General features: G+C 36.7%; 1 protein-coding gene across 2 annotated transcripts in view; it reads left to right on the forward strand.

Annotated features, from left to right (window-relative positions):
* Nucleotides 1–21,590, forward strand: part of LY75 (lymphocyte antigen 75) — a 43,899-nt gene that overhangs the window by 15,737 nt on the left and 6,572 nt on the right. The window contains exons 14-30 of one of the 2 annotated variants that reach the window (XM_032692531.1): nt 3,437–3,518; nt 4,093–4,164; nt 5,510–5,633; nt 6,013–6,048; nt 6,288–6,463; nt 7,045–7,109; nt 7,950–8,026; nt 9,149–9,285; nt 10,318–10,423; nt 12,350–12,510; nt 12,921–13,050; nt 15,521–15,747; nt 17,525–17,693; nt 18,868–19,029; nt 19,965–20,087; nt 20,517–20,711; nt 21,072–21,292. In XM_032692531.1, coding sequence (XP_032548422.1) covers nt 3,437–3,518; nt 4,093–4,164; nt 5,510–5,633; nt 6,013–6,048; nt 6,288–6,463; nt 7,045–7,109; nt 7,950–8,026; nt 9,149–9,285; nt 10,318–10,423; nt 12,350–12,510; nt 12,921–13,050; nt 15,521–15,747; nt 17,525–17,693; nt 18,868–19,029; nt 19,965–20,087; nt 20,517–20,711; nt 21,072–21,292 — 2,263 coding nt within the window. Of the gene's footprint in view, nt 1–3,436; nt 3,519–4,092; nt 4,165–5,509; nt 5,634–6,012; nt 6,049–6,287; nt 6,464–7,044; nt 7,110–7,949; nt 8,027–9,148; nt 9,286–10,317; nt 10,424–12,349; nt 12,511–12,920; nt 13,051–15,514; nt 15,748–17,524; nt 17,694–18,867; nt 19,030–19,964; nt 20,088–20,516; nt 20,712–21,071; nt 21,293–21,590 lie in introns of both variants that reach the window. The other variant, XM_032692530.1, reaches the window with a different exon arrangement.

The following is a 21,590-nucleotide window of genomic DNA, read 5'->3' on the forward strand; positions in this document are numbered from 1 at the left end:
CAGCTTGGGGAAGGAGCCACACCTCTGCTCCTTTGGTTTCGGATTTTTTCCCCTTGCACAGTTCTCTGGTGACTCATTGAGAATTATTTGTTTTTAAATGTTAGCAAGAGTCAGTTTGGTTCACCAGGAAAAGGGCAGCTTGCCTAGTCCATTCTGTTCTTTACTCGGATTCCACCTTAGAGGCAAACAAGAGCTAGAATTGCTCCAGCCAAGTCAGGCTATTGCCATTGGAAAGGAAAATGAACTTTGCCTGCCAACCTTCCCCTGTCTGGAAGAAATAGGAGAGAACCTCTTTTCACTTGAAGGGACATGATACAGGCAGAACAGATCTGGTTCGGTTACTTCCATTCTTTTAGGACTGTGTTTTTGAGCATTCTGCAGCTTATAGCTGGCAGCAGCCCTGGACACAGGGAGGGTAATACCCTTGGATTGGCTAGTAATAACATTTCAGTGAGGACACCTTACTAGAAAGAAATCAGTTGCCTTTTATATGAACAGTTCTGCTGCTGTAATTGTTCTGAATCAAGAAAGCCTCATGAATACTTGAGTTTGAAAGAAAAAACTGATCTTAACATGCTGGCTAAAACAGCAGTAAAGCTGAAGTAAAATAAGCAGGCTGTAGTAATTGCATTAATTCAGCTTCTCTTTTCTTCCACTCAAGAGCAGGTAATTAGCAGGATGTGATTTAGCTAGTGCAGTAGCCTGTTACAGGGGGAAGAACAGAGGTTTAGATGGGATTCATACATAGATTTAGGCCAGTGCTGCCGAAGATTAAATGGTGCCTTAAATTGCGCCATTAATGAGTTGGCCCAGATGTACACATTACCTCACGTCAAGAACTAGATTGACTTACAAGCCCCAATAACTTCACTTAGGCTCCTAATCTTGTGTTGGAGCTGACATAAAGGACAGAAAAAATAGTTTTTCTATTTTAGCAGTTAGAATACAACTAGAAAAATTACTAGTTTATAGTCCCTTTACATCATTCTACACAGTATTTATCCGCTCCTGTAGAACATTGACTTTTATGAAGTTTTAGTTTTATGTGAGAGAAAAGCCACCAGTATTCTGCAGGGATTGCTGGAGATTTAGGATCTTTCATTGTTAATCAGCGTGGAGTCCATTGTAAAGCACAAATTGCACCTATTTTTTAGGTTAAAACTCAGGATAATCTAGGTTTTAGAGACAGTTCCAGGAGGGTAGCTCAAAGAATACTCTGGCAGTGATAAATCCATTTTGATACAAATCCATAGGATGGATTTTACATGCTTTGCAATGAGAAGACAGATGCCTGAAGCGCAAACAAATTCCATGCTCCAAGCTTGGTTACAATAGAGAGTCTTAATTCGTATTTTTCTTAAATAGTTACTGGAATTCTTTCCTGTGATGAGATGATAGTATAATTTCAGAGGACTATCAGAAGGCATAAAAGTACTGTCAAGTATAGTGTAGTAGTTGCTGAATTAGTCATGGTCGTGTCTGAACAGTTCCAAAAGAAGCAAAATATGTACTTTAATGTGTAAGAGCCTAGTCAGCTGAAAACGTGGTTCTGTTTGCAGGCCAGTAATTGTAAAGTGGGAGAATAGCTAATTCTTGACCTGGCACACTTTTTTTTTTTTTTAATTTAAATCTATTTATTACCTAAAAACCAAATACAAGTTGACAGACTTTGAAAAATTGCTCTAGGTTCTCAGGTAATTACTGCAAATCCTTTTGAAACAAGTTTCTTAAATGACTGATGTTAAAGAGAACTCTACCAAATAAAATACTATTGCCCTTCTAGGATTACATGTACTTAGCCCACATACTCTGGGTTAAGGTTTTTCCTGGTGCTGTACCATCAGTATTTTCAGGCTATTCAGCGTCTTTATGGTCATATGTGTAGAAAGCTAGTGGCACAACCTTATCAAAGACTTTCTTAACATTGCCTTATGATTTCATAACATTGCTTGTGCAGGTAAACCTGGGTCTGAGTCCATCCCTCTTTGTAATAAAGTCAGTTTCATAAACTTTCCAGCACTACTTTTTTAGGAGCCTTTTCCAAACTCTGACCTCTGCTGGTCAGACATCTCTTTCCATTTTTGAGCCTAAATTTATTTCTGAGATGTGGTTCATTCAGACTTGATGTCCTTTTTGCTCAAATAGCTCGTCTTCTTGGGGGTTTAGTCTCCTAAAATATTATAAAGAATAATTATATCCTTTTCCTGTCTTTCTTTGTAAAGGCTAGACAAGAAAATCTTTAATTCTTATTAATAGCCTAAACTCTAATTTCCTCAAATGTCCTGTGTTACTTCTCTGTATTTGATACAACATGAATTTATGGAATTAGTACTCCTGATACAGTTTTACAAGAACCCCGTACTATGGCATCAATACTTTACTATTGCTGTCAGACCACTTTGGTGAGAGTACCTGTTCCACGGCTCTTTTGCAGTAGGGTTTCATGTAGGGTGTGATTTCATAGAAAACTCATGGTCTTTCTCCCCTCTGCTGCTTCCATGTGATACTGTCATTCAGAGAAGTGTCTGTTGCCTTTCTTGGGCAGGGGAGTGGATTAGAGTGAATTATCATAAACTTCAGTAACTAGCAGAAAATCGATACTTTGAGAAGTTGCAGTACAAGGCTAACCTTGCAGTTTGACTATCACATTTAACTTTGTTATAGCATCTTTAGATTCATAAGCAATAGCAAAGAGTATGGTAAAGGTTCTTACTGCAGATTTGAGTATATACATTGTAAACCCATTTTTTCAGGCAACTTAATATCTTGGAGCACAGTTGAAATTTTGGATTTAAATATCCCTTGCTTATGAAAAGTGAAGAAGTGAAATTTAGAAAAAAAGACAGTTCCGACTGGACTGTAATTTCTATTGCCACTCATTTATGCAAACATTAAGATTGATGGTGTTAGGTGCTTATTTAAGTCTGTACCACATTTATGAATGTGCATAATTGAAATAGGTGCCCATGTTTGGTGTGTTTATATCACTGACAAAGCTAAGGGAAATATGATGCCAGTTGTGCTTTGTGAGTAAAAGTTTTTGTGTGATTTGAGGAAGAGTATATTTGAGCTGGTGGTGGAGAGAGAGATGGCCTTAGATGGACAAGAGAAAGAGAACCAAGGGATATAAACACTCTGTGTGTGATTGTGGAAGAAAAGTGTAGAAAAGAGACCTTTACATCAAGTGGCAACCGATGAAGTGGTGATTCAACCAACAAAGGAATTATCTGAGTTAGTTAGTTTTCTTCTGTACAGAAGAGGTCCTAGCCCTTATACCTGTTTTCTCTTTGAACTGCTACAACTTGCAGTAGTAAACCTTTGTTTCTATGATCAACAGCTGGTTGATCATAAGTAATGCCATGACATAGGTCAGTCTTTTTATTAAATGTGCTGAACCATATGCTTGGTGTAAGATTTTTATCTTGTTTGTTTACAGCAATGACAGATGGGTATGGATTGGAATGAATAAGAGGAGTCCAGATTCTTTGGGAACCTGGCAGTGGAGTGATGATAAACCCGTAAGTTAACTTTTAACCTGGAAACATGATGTCCTGATTTGTTGCAACTTGGCTTGAATTGAAAGTAAATTGATAAATATGTTAATTAGAATATGGCAAATCCTTCAGTAGATTAATAATTCAGAAGAAGATTGTACACTTAAGAGCTATCATCCAGGTGGATTTCCAATTAAAAACATATCTTTATAAGGTTAACTTGATTTCTGTCTCCATTATATTAAAATACTTAATATAGCAGTAGTTAATAGAAATATAGTAGTAAACATCTAAGAGCTGATGGAGAGAACAAGGTGTCTTCTTGGCTCAACAGAGGGGAGAGTTTATCAGTTCATCTCCTTGATATGTCAGACTTCTCCAAAAATATCTTCCTCAATGTAATTGTTTTGTTTGCCTGAAATTGTGAGTTCTTCCCTCCACACAATAACAGATATGGAGACTCAAAATTGATAGACTGCCATTCATCACATATTTTAAAAGTAATAAACATAATGGGACCCCAGGTTTTGAATGGTTTTCTTTTGGGTTTACCATAGCAAACAGTGCTGATTCTTTCATCCTGTCCATCACCATGTAGGTAACTAGTGTTGTTATGCCACTCGAGTATCTGGAAGATGAATATGATACAAGAGACTGTGCTGCATTAAAGGTTAGTTTCAAGATTTTTAATAACAACATGCATATTTTTACTTGGAAGTACTTGGAAAAAATACTTTCTCCAGGCGTATATTGAATTTAGGTTGAGATGTTTTCTTAACATAGTGAAAAAGCTGCTAGTGTTCCCTTTATCAATCTACACCTGTTACTAATTATCCTTATTCAAATAGCTTTTTGTGAACCAAGCCCTGTGCTAATGATAATTTTTCATAAGACTTCTTTTGAACCTTTTTAACTACAAAATATTTTAGTAACAATGCTGTTTGCTATTGCATAATGCCATACTATGTATCTCTAGTCTATTAAACTCTTAGGGATGTATCATGGCATCTAAAACAAAAAAGCAGAGCCCTACCTGTAACTTTTAAAATCTAAATTAGTTTTTCTGAACTGCAAATTAAGAAAAGGTTTGAAACCTGAAGTAGGGGAATGCAATAGCCAGGATAGAGCATGTGTTTGTGTTTATTTTGCGTATTTCCTTGGTTACTGGTGAAATTGACTGTAAGTGCCATGTTGGTTTTTAATTTCAAATGTCAGACCTCTGCTTAATTCCTAATTATGTTCTTTGTTACTTAATTTAGTCTTGATGGCATGAGTTTTAAAATGGCCTTTAACTTTTCTGAAGCATCACCTGACTTTTTACAATATCATTCCAATACCGTCTTTTTAATGTAATTAGAACCACCTCTGCTTTTAGGACTTAATAAAGGAAAGGATAATTGCATCCCTTTGCTTCTGTTCTCAGCCATTTCCCTCAGTCTCTTCTGCTGTGTTCATTACCCCAGACTTGAGAAGTTGGTTCAGCAGTGAGCTCCTAAAAATTTTAGACTAAGGAGAGCAGTTTGAAGGGGATGCTGTGAATGTAGTAACTTCCCTCTCCTACCTGCTAGTTATAGACGTGTTATTTCACTAGATGATAAGAAATTCTCCTTACTGGAGACATCATCAGGAGTGAAGTCAGTTCTTTAAGCTTGATTGTAAGAAATAATCTTAAATAAGAAAGATTATTTCTGTGCCAGTTTCAGCAGAAATGAGAATCATTTCAGGGTAACAAGTGGCAACAGATAATTTAATAACAAGCATCTATGAGATCCTACATGCCACAGAAACCCTAAGAAACAATATTGCTAGAATAGATTTGTATGTAATTGCTTCATGTCGGGAGTTATAGTTGAAGTTACAGTTGTATCTGTTTATTTTTTGCAAAATAAACTGTGGGACTAACAACACCATAAAATACACTGACTTTGGCAAAGTACTTTTTTAATACAGTTTAATTTTACATTTCAGAGGCCTATGCTGTGCTAACTCTGTTCTCTGTTTCTACTTTTATACAGACCTCCCAGTTTTCACGGAGGTCATTTTGGAGATTTTATTTCCATGATGGCAAAGACCTGGAATTTTACTTCAGGCCTTTTGATTGTGAAGCTAAACTTGAATGGGTCTGCCAGATAACAAAAGGTAAACTGCAGTTACATCCATTTGTTCATATAAAGAGTTTATTACAACTGAGTTGTCAGTATTGCCCAATAATAGATGTTTCAGGGGATGAAGCTTTCTTGTTGTGGTGAGATACTGGTGGATACACTACTTAGATGCTTGTATTCTGCTTGAGAGATTAAAAAAACCCAGAGATGTTTAAGACAGAGATATGCAATACTCCATTAGTTTTACATCAGCTCATTTTAAACTATTGAACCTGTGTGTGATTTCCTTCTCCTTTTGTTTTTTCCATCATGAATGCTGAGAAATGAGTACTAACCATCACTTCCTTTATTGGTGGCTACAGTCTTGGTAGAAGGTGAACTCTAAGTGACTGTTCCTTTTTTCCTTTGGACAGGTAGTACTCCAAAGACACCTGAGTGGTATATACCAGGTAAATGGACTTCTTGTGTATTCTTCCACTATGGTTGTTTATACTCAGTATCTTTTATTAGTGTTGTTACATTGCTACTGCAAAATCTGTTTGATACCAGGAAAGGTTGTGATGGACAGAATTTGACTCTGAGAGAGTTTAGAATGCAGAGTGTTGACTCTGTCAAACTGATATTTCTTACTACATTTAGAAAAGGATTAGTTTTTCAGAATTACACATGTGGTATTTCTTCTGCGTAGATGAAATTGGAATTCATGGAGCCCCACTTGTTGTTGATGGAGCAGAGCTGTGGTTTGTACCAGATAAGAATTTGAGCTACCAGGAAGCTATTTTCTACTGTCAAAAAAATGATAGTGATTTAGCCTCAGTGGAGTCTTACCCTAAACTCAGGACAATACTGTCTCAAATAGAAAAGGTAAGGTGGTATAATCTCTTTTAACAGTTACTTTACACTGTAGGGAAATTTTCTTGCCAGGTTTTCCGATATAACAAAACGTTAATCCCTAATTTCTTTCTTTTTCCTTTTGGCCTTTGTAGTTCTCAATTATACTGAAAGGGAAAAGATGAATTAAAAGAGAATTATTTTAATAGCAGCCTTGTAAAAAAATTTTTAAATTGAAAAGTAGACTTAAAAACATGAAAAAAACCAAACCCCTCCAAGTGGAGAAAAAGTGTCATAACAAGACCACTGTATAAGCATCTCATTGTCTGCAAATATTTCATTAGCAGTTTTACCAGTTCTTAATTTTATGCACGGTACAAGACATAATTTTTCACCTGATGAGAAGATGTAATTATAAGTGCATGATGGTCTGATAGGCTTTGCTGAAAGGGGTTTGTGGTATTCATAGCATGAAAGTACACACTTCTAAGGAATCTTACAAAAAACATTTCAATACCTCTGTGACTAATTTTGTCATTGCTTTATCTTTAGTAGAGTCTGGAGCTCTTTCTCTGTGGGTTATAAAATGCTGGGTTTTGGTTTTCTTTCCACAGTTATCAAACAGTGAACAGAAGTGGTGGCTGAAGTTTATTGATTATGGCTACAGCTATCATTCACCGTATGTAGAACAATTATAAGATGCTTTATTGCAAACTTGGTGTGCTTTTCAGGAATACAGTTAACTAGAATAGTTGATTCAGAGTAATTTAATAATAACTGAATTAATAATCTATTTCTTTTGCCTCTATCAGAGCCTCTGGATTTTGGGCTTTTGGGGTTAGAGACCTTAGTCTTGTCGTGGGAATCCTTTAAATCTGTAGTCCTAGTAGCTAATGTATTCCCTTGATCTTTAAAATGCTTTTATTGGATTTTTAAATCCACTTCTATGTTCTGTTAATACTTGCGGAACTGACAAAACCAAAAAGCCCTGTCTGTTGAGTTTGAAAACATGTGAGGAATACCTGAGAAAACGGAATAGGAAATTGGTTTAAAACATCAGTCTTTCAGTTAGGTAATGCCAGAGTCTTGGAGGGCTTTTAGTATAGTCCTGTAGAGTTGAGATGACTCACAGCAAGCCTTGCTTCATGCTCTTCATGGCTGCAGAGAAGATTCACTGGCGTCTTAGAAGAAAAGTCCTTCACTTTCCAAAATATTATAGAAATATACTACTGTGAAAAGAAAACCAGAGTTATTGCCCATTTCCTGACTTGTCCTGACAATGTGCTCTGGTTTCAGCATGGTGATCAATAACCTCACTCTGCACATCTCAACAAAGTTAATTTGAGCATGGTACATACCTACTGAACCTACCATGTATTTATTCCTAGTCTAGTTTTTGTAGGGCGTCTAGAAACAGTTACCAGCCCAAATTTCTGTGTGCACTGACTCTGTTGCTATCAGAGTTTCCCCTTGAAGGTCACATTGGATTGGAGATTAACTCTGAAATATTTATATCTAGTTTACAGTTATTTCCACGCTTCCATGATAGATTCCTGAGAGAATGCTGGTATGTTTCTCGAAAGAACTGGTATAGAGGTAAGGCTGTTTTAATTTTTTTACCCCATCTGTCATTACTATATTTATTTTTTTTTTAAAAAAAAGAAGTAATTGCCATTCTGCCTAAATTCTTATATTGGATGCAAATGATATTGAATTAGGAGTGAATGGCTTCTTCATGATAATCTGATTGAATTTTGAATCATTTATTACCTCCTCATGGTAGAAGCCATGGGTAATATTTCTTGATGATTGTAGGCAAACCTGAATTCAGATGACAAATTTTGATGACTGATTGTCATTCTTTTTGCAACATAGATTAATTAGGTAAAATCTTGATTTGGTGGCTACCTTTCTATGTTTATGCTATGTATCCTGAGCTCTGGAATTTAAGTCTGAGAGTTGTGTTAGTTAAAGCAGGTTTGACTGCATACTTGCAACCATATATACATCTGGAGGTGCAAATTTCATTAAGTAGTGGAGTCATACTATTTCCATTAATTTCCAAATTAATGGAAAAGCCTGCTGGTGGTACTTGAAGCTTGTTTCCTTTTTTCAACACTGTTTTATATTGGGGAAAATCTATAACCTCTGGAGAAGATGCTTCTCCTGTCTACTACCATTTTGACTTTCAATCACATTTTCCCCAACATTCAGGTATATGCTGCTGAACTGTTTTCATCTCTATTAACCAAAAATTGCTCTTGACTAGGAAGTCAGTCCATTTACTGTAGGAGTCATGTAAAGCAGTGCAGGCTTGATGCTCTCTATGTAGATGCTAAGGGATTCCTTTTGGCTTTAATGACATTTAGGTCACACCCTCTATGCCAGAATATGCGATTAGTCCTCATATACAAAATCTTTTTTCATTATTTTTCTGTTTTCAAGTTTTCTCTGCTTATGTGAAGTGTTACTACTGGAAATAAGGGTCAGACTCTGGTTTTTTTAGGAATTTTATATTACTGTCCAGTATAAATCATTTACCTTTGCCTTTTTCTCTACTGTTATTTTTAATGCTTTAGATTGCATAGTAGTTCACTGTGGTTGCACTGAAAAGGACTTCCCTTCAGATTGGTCTTTGTCATGTCATAAAGTATGGATGGGAATTGGAATGTGGTGTGGCATTACCATAATTGCTTTTTAAAAATTCTATTTCTACAGACTACCCAGTGAACTGTAACGTGAAACTACCCTTCATCTGTGAAAAAAATAATGCCTCCTTACTAGAGAAACATGATCCCAGTTACCGCCCAGTCAGAGGAGGTTGCCGTAAAGGCTGGCATCAGTTCCGGAATAAGGTACAGTGATAATACAGATTCATCATCCTTACCTGTTTTTCATTTCCAGTTAGATGGAATGCTCTTGTGAAAGAAATGAGGAGGTAGCCCCTGTGTTGAGGAATGGAGTAGGCTTTTGAAAACTATGAAAACTATGTGTAGTGATTAAAATAATCTCCCTCACTTCCCTCTTATTCAGGATTGCTAGTTTCTTAATTTCAAAGCATTCATTTTCGGCTTTTTTTGCTTTCCCATCACCACATGTTTAGGTCCAAGAATGTTTATTGTGTTGCGTTGTCTAATCTTGAGCTCTACTTGAATGAAGAGAAGGATTAGAAAGGGAGAGGATGAGGTTTCTGTGGCAGAAGCATCTTGATTCTCTTGCTGAGTAATCGTAGGCAGGCGGCAAGCTGGCGGACAGTTTCCTAACTTGCCTTAAGGACTTAACTCACTTAAGAATTTGAACCAGCTTTTAAGAATTAACCAGCAGATCAGAAGCCATAATATAGTCTATTTCAGTAGTATGTTTTAGGCAGTCATCTAAAGTCTTAGTGAGACTCATTCCTGTTGTTTGGTCCACCATTATTCTGCATATGTCCATCAAATCTGCACATTATGTTGTGCTAAGGTTTGCAAATTTACTTCATTCAATAATGCTTTTGAGTTCCCATGTAGTTTTCCCCAAAACGTAATTACAATACAAGGCATTACAATACAGGTTCCTGGCCCAACACTAAACGACTGTAGAGTTCATGTGTTCTCTTTCCTGAAGCAGCACATGATTCTGATGTAGCCAGTAAAAATTATTGAATTCTAATCCTCAGTGAATGGGGAGTTAGTCAGTGGGATCATTTTATATTTAGCTATTCTGCTGAATCTAATAAGTGCTTGCAGCTAGTATCAAGTTCCTTGCTTCCTGCAAAAAATAATTATATGTTGTTGCAGGAAATGAGAAATGGGTTTTTAGGGTCGGTTTAAGAACCTTTTCATATTGAGTTATTTTTTAAGCAGAATGGTAGGATGAAAATCAGTTTCATTATGTTTGTTTTGCAGTGTTTCCAGAAGATGAACCCTGAATATTTAACATTTAATGCAGCTAATGAAAAGTGTGTAACTTTTGGAGGCTCTCTTCCATCTATCTCAGATCAAACTGAGCAAGGTACGATGGTGAACTGGGGGCACTTTTAATGTGCAGCTTCACTTCTAAATTCAGAATAGTTCTGCTTAAGAACTTGAACATGAAATCATGTGGTTATCTACAGGCATACTGGGAACATTCTAAAAATCCAGGACCAATTAAAAATGTGTGGTCTATTGTTTGCATCACTGGAAACATAACATGAAAATGCAGTCTGCAGACGTTTGAGCCAGTTTGAAGAGCAGCTTCTCTATATGATCTTGACTTGTTATAACAAGAAAAAAAATTGTAAAACTTTGCATTAAGAGTTGAATATAGAAGGGTCATCACTGAATGAAGAATTCCCATGTTTTGCTTTGCAAGTTAAAACATAATTGAGACTGTAGACTTTGCTCTGTGAAAACTAGCTTAGGAGCTGCTTCCAAGTCAAGCTCAGCTGTCTCTGTGGGAACAAGGTGGCAAACACAATGCCTGCTGGACCACATAGGACCCTCTGTGTCTGTGCGTGCCACACAGCCTAATATGGCAGTGTGTCCAAACTGATCACCTGCAGGCTCTCCAGGGCACTGATGGGAGGATGGAAGGCAGGAGGACTGTAAAACACAGAGCTGTTCCACCTCTCAGCTGTCTTGCCAGCTGGAGTCAATGAGGGGAATGCAGTGAGGAAGAAATGGGTACACATTGGCTGCACGTAGTGTTCAGCAATAAATCACTGAATGATACAGCTGAATTTGCAACTATATTCTTGTGGGTAATTAAGAGTTCTCTGGGGGTATAGCTGAAGTAGCTCAGTTGAATTCTGCAATGTCCACAGGGCGTATTTTCTTTATAAGCCAATAACCTCTTGCCAAACAAAATACAGTTAGTAGACTAGGGAGGTCACTAGTGTACCTGCAGGCAGCAACTGATGGTAATTTTTTTTAACTTCTGCTTTTGGGGAGGAATACGGTCATATACAGGAACATACATGTCTGAGGCCTGCATGTTTTTGGATGCTTTTAAGATTGCAAAACTATAGCCATTCTGAAATGTTACATAGCAGGATCTTCTGTGTGATTTGGTGCATATGAAAGTGCTTGTTATTGTTTCTTGTTTGTTTTTCTTTCCCCCATGTAGTGGAGGTCACCTATATGGAAAGAAGACACAGTCTTTTAAAGAAGTGTGTCTCTTTCTGTAGGCTGCCTCTACGCTTCCCAGTGGCATTAGGTCGCTGACATAATCAGCACAGTCAGGCATTAGCTCTGACATAGTCTGGCATGTGGCCAATGGTTAAAACATGTCAACAGTAGCTAATTACATAGCTTCAGATTGTCTTCCTAATCTAGTCAAGATTAATGAATGCCTTTGGTGCCTGCTGAGTTACCAAAGCCCATTGTTTCTTGCCAGAATGCTCATTAAGAGGGGTCTGATTTAAGGTTTGCCTAGCTGAATTTTTTCCAGCTAAACCTGACTTCTTTCGTCTTGTCCTGCTTTCTGTGATGGTGGGGTGGAAAAACTCTGCCAGAATCTTAAAACTGTTCTGATTTATAGTATATGGAGAGAAAGATGGGAGATAAGACTTCATCAATTCAGAGAGGGCAGGAGGGAGCTCTTCTATTATCTCTGCAGGGAAACAGTAGAAGATCTTGCAGACTTGTGGAAACGCAGCTTTTGAAATTTAGATGCAAGTACAAGAATACAAAGTAGTGGGCAGAGAAACAGGTTAAATCTACTTCTCAACTCAAAAAATTGAAGGACAAATGCCAATAGCCTGCTTCTTGCAGATAAAATCAGTATGAAAGGTTTTACCATATGGAAGTAAGGGATGGTAAGCATTTGGCAATCATGAAGGGCTGGGAAAATTAATACAAGCGGGTGTTGCATTATCTTACTTAGTAAACTGTTTTTTCAGATGTTTACTGTTGTTTTCTGAACCACAGTATGTACATTTACTGTTCTGCCCAACAGATTATATAACATCCTTGCTTCCTGGTATGCCAAAAGATATTTGGATTGGTTTACAGTTTCTGTTCAGCACAAGAGAAAACAAATGGATAGATGAGAGCAGACTGATGTATAGTAACTTTCACCCACTCCTGACAGGAAGATTAAGGAAAATTCCACTGGACGTAAGTTCTGGCTTTTGACTTCTCTTGCCTATTGAGAACTGTATCCAAAAAAAAAAAAGGCATTGGAACTGTATCCTTAAAAAAACCCAACAAAACCCAAACCAAAAAAACATAACAGGCAAAATCCCCTAGTTAGTCATTTTAATTGACCAACAAGATGACTGACAGTAATGGAGTTCTGTTTACCTTTATTTGGATGACAACTTCTGAAGTGTATTTAACTTAGGAAATCTTTCTAAGTCCAGGCATCTGGTAGTGTTTGTAAAACAGGTAAGCTGTATTGCACCACTCCTTTGAAACTTCTTAAACAAGTTCAGACAGCTGGGGTTCTCCTAGCCTCATGTTACTTCACCTCTACACAAGTATGTTTATGCCTTATTTAGACTGATAAGGGTATTTCTCTCTCTCAGCTTTTTGATGAAGAATTTAACAATCAGTGCGGTGTAATCCTCAATGATCCCAAATCACAGTATGCTGGAACATGGAATTTCACTGCTTGTGCTGACAGGCACTTCTTGGGTATATGCCAGCGTCCTATAGGTAAGTCTGAAGAGTCAAAATAAATTACAGCCAGAGTTTTCACTTAAAGCGCATGTGCCAGGAGACTTTTTAATGCATGTAAATTATTTCACTTGAAGAACAAGATTCTTGTAGAGACTGAGCAGATAAATTTAGGAAAAGCAGAGTGTGGAGGATGATCTGGAACCTATTTTGTCAGACATTCAGAATTTTCCCTATAGTTTTTTATAGCCCAGTTCAGAGGGAGGAATCTGTTTTCCTGAGAGACTGTGTGGTTTCAGTGGAATCATGCTTCAGCAGATGGATCTTTAATGTTCTGTGGGTACAGAGGTGATGTACATTAAGGGGTGAAACAAGTAACTCCGTTTTCCTTTTCAGAACTGTGGAAGTGAGAAGCCCCGGGAAGGAATCTCACAATATTTCTATCTTCCTTAAACGTATCCTATGTTTCTTAGTACTATCAGAATATAAGGTATCACAGACTCTTAAAGTTGAAATTGGTCTCTCCAGAGCAAACTTGAGGGCTTACATGGAGAGTGATGATTTGGAGTGATGCAGCTTTCCCTAGCTTCATACAGATCCATTGGTGTGAGTAGGATTTCTTAATCTGAACTAAAAATAATATTCAGATGTACCCACGTGGGTTGGCGAATGCCAACTACTGGAATAAGATCAAACACATTTAGTTATTATATGCATTTAATTACTGCTATGGGCTAATGTTCAGCACACCCACTTCTGAGTAAGTTCCTTTATATAAATAATCCTTTTAAGTAAAGAACATGCTATCTTCTAAAAAAAAAAAAAAAAAAAAAAAAAAAAAACAAAACAAAACAAAAAAAACCCCCTAGGTGTATAAAACACCCAAGAATATACCCACCTTCATTTTCAAATAGGGAGAGATTTCCACCTCCCACCCCTCCACCTTCATTTAACATATAAAATCTTCTTCAGTGCCAAATACTTCAGAAATTTCAAATGTTAAGATTAGAAGTCTGGATGGAAGAGATGTAAAAATTTGAAAAGGAGATTTTTATGAATAGGGGGTTGACAGTGTTTCTGTTTATATCAATATCTTATTAATCTGGGATGACTAAATACTAAGTGCTTCTTTGCCATAGCTATAGAAGATGTAATGAGAAAGGTTTTTAGACTGACAGAATGTGTCCTGTATTGTTTGGTCTTATATCATCATTGTGTTAGGGATCTAAGGATAACTTGGGTTGGAAGGAACCTCGGCAGGTTGCAGCAACAGTTGTGAGAGAGTCCAGGTTGCCTAGGGCTTTATCCTGGGGAAAAGGACAGTTCGTGTTTATTGGAAATCTTAGCGTGATTGTGATTTGCAGAATTTTTTGAGACTGTAATCACCAGCAATAATTTTTTCAGAAATGAACATTTTACTTACTGCCTTGTTTACAATTTGGTACCCTTTGATGAGTGATGGCACCCTGGGTTCCATGGTTATCTTCTGTAGCTGTTTACTAAATGAAAGCATTTGGCAACAGACACAAACCACTTGAAACAATCTGTTTCAGCCTTGTCACTCTTCTGCTCTATTGAAACCTGTAAATACGAAATGAATACTGTGTTTCTGTCATCTTATGGTTTGGAAAATGGCCCTGTCAGCCTATCAATCAACATTTATATCCTGTTATTTATGAAGTGATTCTCCTTCCTCCCTCATGAGCCTTTTCCTGCTTGAGATATTTTAAATTTCTACCTTTTGGAGAGCAAATTTGGTTTTGGTTGTGTATAAAATTTTTGGGGTTACCATTTGTATGCTTTAACTTACCATCCACAGGAATATTTGTATCTTTTATTAACTCCAGTTGTCATGCATTGCTGAGCTGTATGCCGTCAGGTATGATGCTGATAACTGTTATAACACAGTGCTTGGAGCACAAATAGTGAATTATATCCCTCCCTATGCAAAATGGATTTTCTACAATTAGTTAAGCACACGTGGAGGCAAAATCAGTTCTCACTATACTCATGGATGGCAGTAAGGAATTCTGGGACTGTGTGGTACCAATATCTACATAGACAAGTTTTGGGACCCATTAGATTTGCATAAGCCACAGGCTCCATAGAGATAAATGAGTCAAGTTTAGCTGTTGCTATGTTGCAGCAGAGAGCAGTCACCTTCTCCCATTTGTGTATAATTAAAGATATATAATATGTTTTTAATTCAATATATTATTTAGCAGTTAGTTTAAAATGCCAGATATAAATAGATGTGAACCTAATTTGTAGTTTGACTTTAAACTACATTGAATGAAAATAATACTTATTTTTAAATATGTAATTTTCTGTCTAAAGTGTCAAAGATACTTGCTTCTAACTATAATTATAGCATAATCTACTGTCTAAGATTTTTTTTTTTCCAGGTGTTATTCAAAAAGACTTTTCTGATTGTTACAGGGACATTGGGAGTTAAATATGTATTACAGTGTTTAACTACCTAATTACTGGATTTCTTTTTTATGTATAGGAACTTCTGATAACCAGACAGAGCAAGTCATTAATGAAACATTGAGCTATCGAGATGTTCAATACATGGTAATTCTGAAGAATTTGTCCTGGAATGATGCAGTGGCTGCATGCATAAATAACAAGATGCAGCTGGTTAGCATCACAGATCAGTTCCAGCAGGCTTTTCTTGCTGTTCAGGCGGCCCTTCATAATTACCCACTCTGGATTGGACTCTTCAGCAGAGATGTAAGTTTTGTTTTTCCCTCAGACTATGGCTTAAGGTAATTTTGAGACTTGTGTGAAACAGAACCTGAGTTAAAGAAATGCAGTGAAAAATTAGTTTCTAGGGTAACTGTTTTCATTTAGGGATAAGCATCTGGAGTGTCTCAAAATTAATGTTTTAAACCCTCAGTTCTTCAAGTTACATAGTTCTTGAATTCCACTGGATGAACTGATGATGATGATGATGATAAAATTCTTTTAAAGGACTATTGATGTAGGGATATATTGTAGGGTGGCAGCAGCATAGGTTGCTGAATCATCTTTGTCTCTTTTGTAAACAAACAAGTAATTAGTGTTGCTGTTTAATATCATTGCCACTGTTTACAGTACCTCTCTAGAAAGATGACCCAAAATCTGTTTTGGAAGGGAGAAACTAGAAGTGGCAAATAAAATCTAAAGTGAATCATTGAACACTTCTGGAGATACATTTCTGAAGCTTAATGTAGATTCTGTTGTTACTTCATGTTATTTGTGCCTGTATTTTGAGTTTGAGGGAGACATCCCTGAGACAGGTCAGTGGATTTTTCTTTTTCCTTCTGTTTGTTCTGTCAAAAGAATTTGAAAAAATACAGGAGGTGCTGTTTTTTGCTGTTATTAGCTGGAGGACCTCTTGAAAATCTTTATTGTGGATTAAGAGCTGTCTCAGCTGTTAATGAAATGCCTTGGGCTTGTTTGCAGGGTTTCTCTTTTTGTCAAGCACATGAGTCTGGAGATAATTGCAAGAAAAAAGTTAGAATTTTTTTAGAAGTGACTTATACAGAGTTTGGTTGTGTTCACTCAGCATCTGTGGTGTTATGTTTTTCCAATGTCCATAATGGACTACTGAGTACTCTAGCAAAGTAGGGGGGAAATGTAAAAATTTGAATGTATACTTTATGGAGAGTATTTTTAAATTTTTTAAGGAAACAGCCATTTAATCTTTGTGAAGAGGTGGAAACCAGACAACCTACTTTCCCTCCTCTTTTAATTTTTTTTTATCTGTAAGTGTAGATCAAATGATTCATTTTGGGGCATACAGTACAGGCATGCACTGGCTTTTTGCTATTGCAACACTTCATTATTTGGGCACAATTAAAAAAATCACATGAAAGGACATTATAATGAAACTGGTCAACAGAACTTGTTACTCCAGTGCTGGAATCATAGACACAAAAGAAAGATACAAGTTAAGTTAAATAACACAGCAACAGGGGGATTTCCAGAAGATGACTTTCAAATGTAAGATTTTTAAAGGATGACATGCTGCTTGTATGTGGTTTTTCTCTTATTCCTCTTGCATCCTCCAGGGCAGGAATGCAGCATCTGATGCATTAAATAAATTAAGTATTTAATAGATTACTTTCAACTCAGTATGGAGTAACTGAGGCAGGACCTTATTCTCAGTTATTACCAGTTTTCTGAGACCAGGTAATTATATCCACCATTGATTTGTAGATGGCAAATGATGCAGTTTGGACATCTCACTGCTAGGCCTTCTTCCATAAACACAGTAGTTACACATCACCATTCGATAATTTGCCATCCACTTCAGCTAATTCACATATTTGCAACTGCAAAACTTAAATTAATGAAACTTGTTACGTTGTGAGTAGCAGGTCAGATCATGAGGACAGTGGAACACTTACAGTTCTCACCAGAGACACTGTAAATGTTTAACCAGTGTAAATATATTATCATGTCATTTTCTGTACCTTATATTTTTTACTATGTAAGCTCATCTCTGTTACTTAAACACTGCTAGGGTGGAAAGCATTATGGCTGGCTGGATGGGAAACATGTTAGTTTTAGTCGCTGGTCTGAAGATGATGAAGAAACAAACGAAGAATGTGTGTTTTTGGATACTGATGGCTTCTGGAAAAGTTCTGACTGTTCCTCTGAAAATCGAGGTGCTATTTGCTACGCATCAGAAAGTATGTATACTAGCAAAATATTTATAAAGCTGAGTTTTGTTTTATTGTGAAACATATTTGATGATTCCAGCTCATAACTTCAAAATTACAACTTTTTTAAAATTAGTTTGTCAGACAGGCTGATTTGCGTGCCATGAAAAAAAGAAACCAGCTTCAAATGGGGAGGTGTGCACCTGTTGGTCTTAATCCACTTGTTCCTTAGAAATAAATTGAGCATGGATGCATTGGGTCAAACTGCCCTTTTTGTCAACTGATTTGACCTTTGCACTGCTTCTCTAAGATTGTTGCATACTAATCTCTCCCACTTGCATGTGGAAGAAGATTCAGTTACCTCTGTACTATTTACATCTTAATATTGGGACCTCCTGAAATCTCTTCAGACATGGAAGTCTATACAGGGAAGAGGTGCATGAATATGTGGAGAATAAAGCTAGGAGATAGACACTGAATTGAAAGGTGTAAATTAAATTCATCTGCAGTTCACAAAACCCATCTAAATATCTACTAATTATAACAAGAAAAATAGGGATATAGCAGGACATGTTTTTTTTTACTTTCAGGAGAGTGCTTGCTAGTCATGTATCCTTCAGAAAACAATCATTCTGAGAGATCATCACAAATAGCTTCCCTATGTGACCATTATAATTAGGGGGGTTTTGGTTTTTTCCTGTGAAGGGACAGAGCCAAGCCATTGTACATCCCGAGTCAGAGTAAAGTGTGGCATTACGACATCGTTTACTGTTTTTTGCTTGCAGTCTAGGCAACTGCAGAAAGAGTTCTTCTCACTCCTCAAATGTTAGATAAAGCCTCAGAACTAAGATGTGTTGCTAGCTATGAAGTAGATTATTTGTTATGGTGATCTGCCTTGCAAAAGAGGCGGTAAGAGCTTTTAGTTATTGACCCACACTTAGCACTTTTGGATTTTATTCTTAAACCTATTTAACATAATTTTGAAAATTTGTAAGCAGCTGTATTCTTTAGTAGAGCTGGTTTTGCTGCTTTAAAAAAATCGTCGTCATGAGGAAACTGAAAGCAACGATGCGTCACACATTTAGAGGATGGCACTTAATTTGTCTTGCATGTTTTTAAATAGTACCTGAAATTGGTTTGTGGTGTCAGATTAGGTGGTGTTAATAGTAAGTCATGTTCTGAATGTCATCTTTTCTTTCTTTAGAGAAGACTGAAAAAGAACAAGTTACACAAGTGAAGTGCCCACATAAGATTAAAAATACACCCTGGATATCATTTAGAAACAATTGTTACACTTTTATGATAACAAAAAATAGATGGAGAGAACTGAAGTCTCAAGAAGCTCATCATTTGTGCAGGAAAATGAGTAAGTACTTTGTCATATTGCAGGTATTTATGGATTTAGCTTGAGGGAGATGAGTTTTAGACCTGAGTCACTGTCTTACAATGACAGACAGCAAAGTGAGAGTTGAGAAAGGTTCTAGCATTTGGAAATATGCATGTGTTGGACTCCCTGATGCTGTTTTCTTTTGCACTACTCTGATAAAAAGTGCCAGAGCATGAGTAGGAGAGTTGGAGAGAAAGAGAGAAGGCTAGGAACTACTGAACCCTGAGATCTCTGAAAAATTGGAAGGTTTGTTTTTGTATTTGGTTGGTTTGGTTTTTTTCTCTATAATATGCCAATTTCAAATAGGTTGCATAATTGTTATCCCCTTGGCAACATTCTGGCTTTACAGTCACATTTAGTTCATGGTTTCCCTCCGTTTTGTGGAACACTTAGGTGAACAAAGTAAATAGACTGAGAATAGTCCAATTCAGAAAAGCACATAGACTTTTTCTGTTCATCCTAAATGAAGTGTAAGCTTAGGAACAATGTCCCTCTTATATTAAATCTTCAGACGTGCATCTTTCCAAAAGTTATTTTTATTTTTTGTGATTTGATTCCAATACTGTTTGTCTACTAGGGAAGTTCATGCCAATCATGAAAGATTGCTGATATTTTTATGTTATATACAGAAAATTTTTACTACAGAGTCACTGCATATGCTGAGTTGGAAGTGACAGTAGGACCCAGAGATATCTCTGGAGCTGATACATTTCACTTATCCACAAAATCAGGGGAAGCACTATTGATAATACATTTGAAAATTTTTTTTGCACTGTTCGCTTATGTTATAAAGATCTGACCTTTGCACACTGTTGACCTATCTGTAATAATTATTAACAGTAATAGAAAAGAATACATACTTTGAAACTGAAATGTGAATTTGTAAGAAAGTAACGTAAAAAAATTTTCAACAGACCCAGAAGCATTTGTTCTGAGTGTTCGAGATGAAGAAGAGAATAATTTTGTTACTGAGCAGCTTCATTCATTCAGCGGTCTGGCTCTGTGGGTCTGGCTGGGTGTGATTTATGATGACAGTGGTAAGATTTAAGGGGTTTTTTTTCTTAATAACTAGATTGGAGACAAAGTTTTCAGCATTAAGTGCATGGTTTTTGCATGTTTTAGTTTATAACTAAAGTCAAACTGAATGCAAACCTATAATGCTTTATATTTGTAATTATCTTCTAGAAGGAAATAATTGGACATGCTCTCTGTTTCAGTGATAATTAGATCCAGTATGTTCTGTTTAGTCTAGATTTGATTTCCCTGTAAAGCAGGACTTAAAATGGCCAGGATGAGTGATGCTAACCTATTTAGCATTAGATATGGAACTGATTTAGAGTAACTTCCAGTATCCCAGCATTTATTTCCGAAGTGAATATCTGTTAATGTCCTTAATATATTCAGAGTTAAATGGTATTTGTAGACATAATGCCAGTGTTTTAATAAATATGCAATGTTTTCCACAGATAAAGTTCTCAAGTGGTATGATGAAACTCCTCTGACTTACAATAACTGGAGGCTGGGAAGACCTATCATAAAGAAGAACAGTTTTTTTGCTGGTGTAAACCTTGATGGGTTTTGGGATATTTATAATTATTCTCAAAGTTGGCATGCCAATCACTATAACATGTACAGTATTCTTGCCTGTAAAATCGAAATGGGTAAGTAGCATTGGAGTGTTGGATGAGGGTCATAATTTAAATCCTGGTTCCTGCTATATAAGGCCTTGGTTTTGCTCCTAGTGAAACACATGGCACAGCTGTCAGGGGCATCTGGGGGTCATGTGGTCATTCTGTTCATCACTGCTATAATACTCTGATCAGGAGGAGTGTGTTTGCTGTGCTCGTCTGGCAACTACTCAGTGTTCAAAGTAGCAAAAGTGAACTTATTTGATATTGCCTTGTACTGAACACTTTAATGCTTGAGTTACATTGATATAGATGAATTTTAATGCTTTCTGTATCTTCCTAATAACACGAACAAATGCACAGACCTTGTTGTCTTCTTATTCTTTGAAACAGGACCCCAACAGCACAAACCTCCATTGCCCAAGTCTATTCCACATGGAAACAGAACATACAGGATCCTTCAGAAAAAATTAACGTGGTATGAGGCATTGAGAGCATGCAGACAAAATAAGAGTGATTTAGCAAGTGTACACAGTGAATCCCAACAGTTATTTCTAGAAGATATTGTCAAACAGGATGGTTATCCTCTGTGGCTTGGATTGTCAGTTCATGATGTAAGTAAATACTTTTGGTGATGTCTGTAACAGAGCCTGTAAATAATATTTTTTACAAGATGTGAAATATTTTCTGATGCTTCTTTGCAGTTTCTTAGATTCTCTCTTTCATGCCGTGCATTACCTCCTTTTTCAACCCTGTGTAATTTATGTTAATATTAAATGTTAATGAGTGTAGCCACACTGAGATATTTCTTTCAAATCCTTGATGCTTTAAAATAATACAGTGGTCCCACATCATTCCTTGCAGCACAAGGATGTGTGATTTGCAGTGCTACCTTTAGAGGCTTCAGACTTT

The sequence above is a fragment of the Chiroxiphia lanceolata genome, chromosome 7, assembly GCF_009829145.1.
Source record: "Chiroxiphia lanceolata isolate bChiLan1 chromosome 7, bChiLan1.pri, whole genome shotgun sequence".
Lineage (NCBI taxonomy): Eukaryota > Metazoa > Chordata > Aves > Passeriformes > Pipridae > Chiroxiphia > Chiroxiphia lanceolata.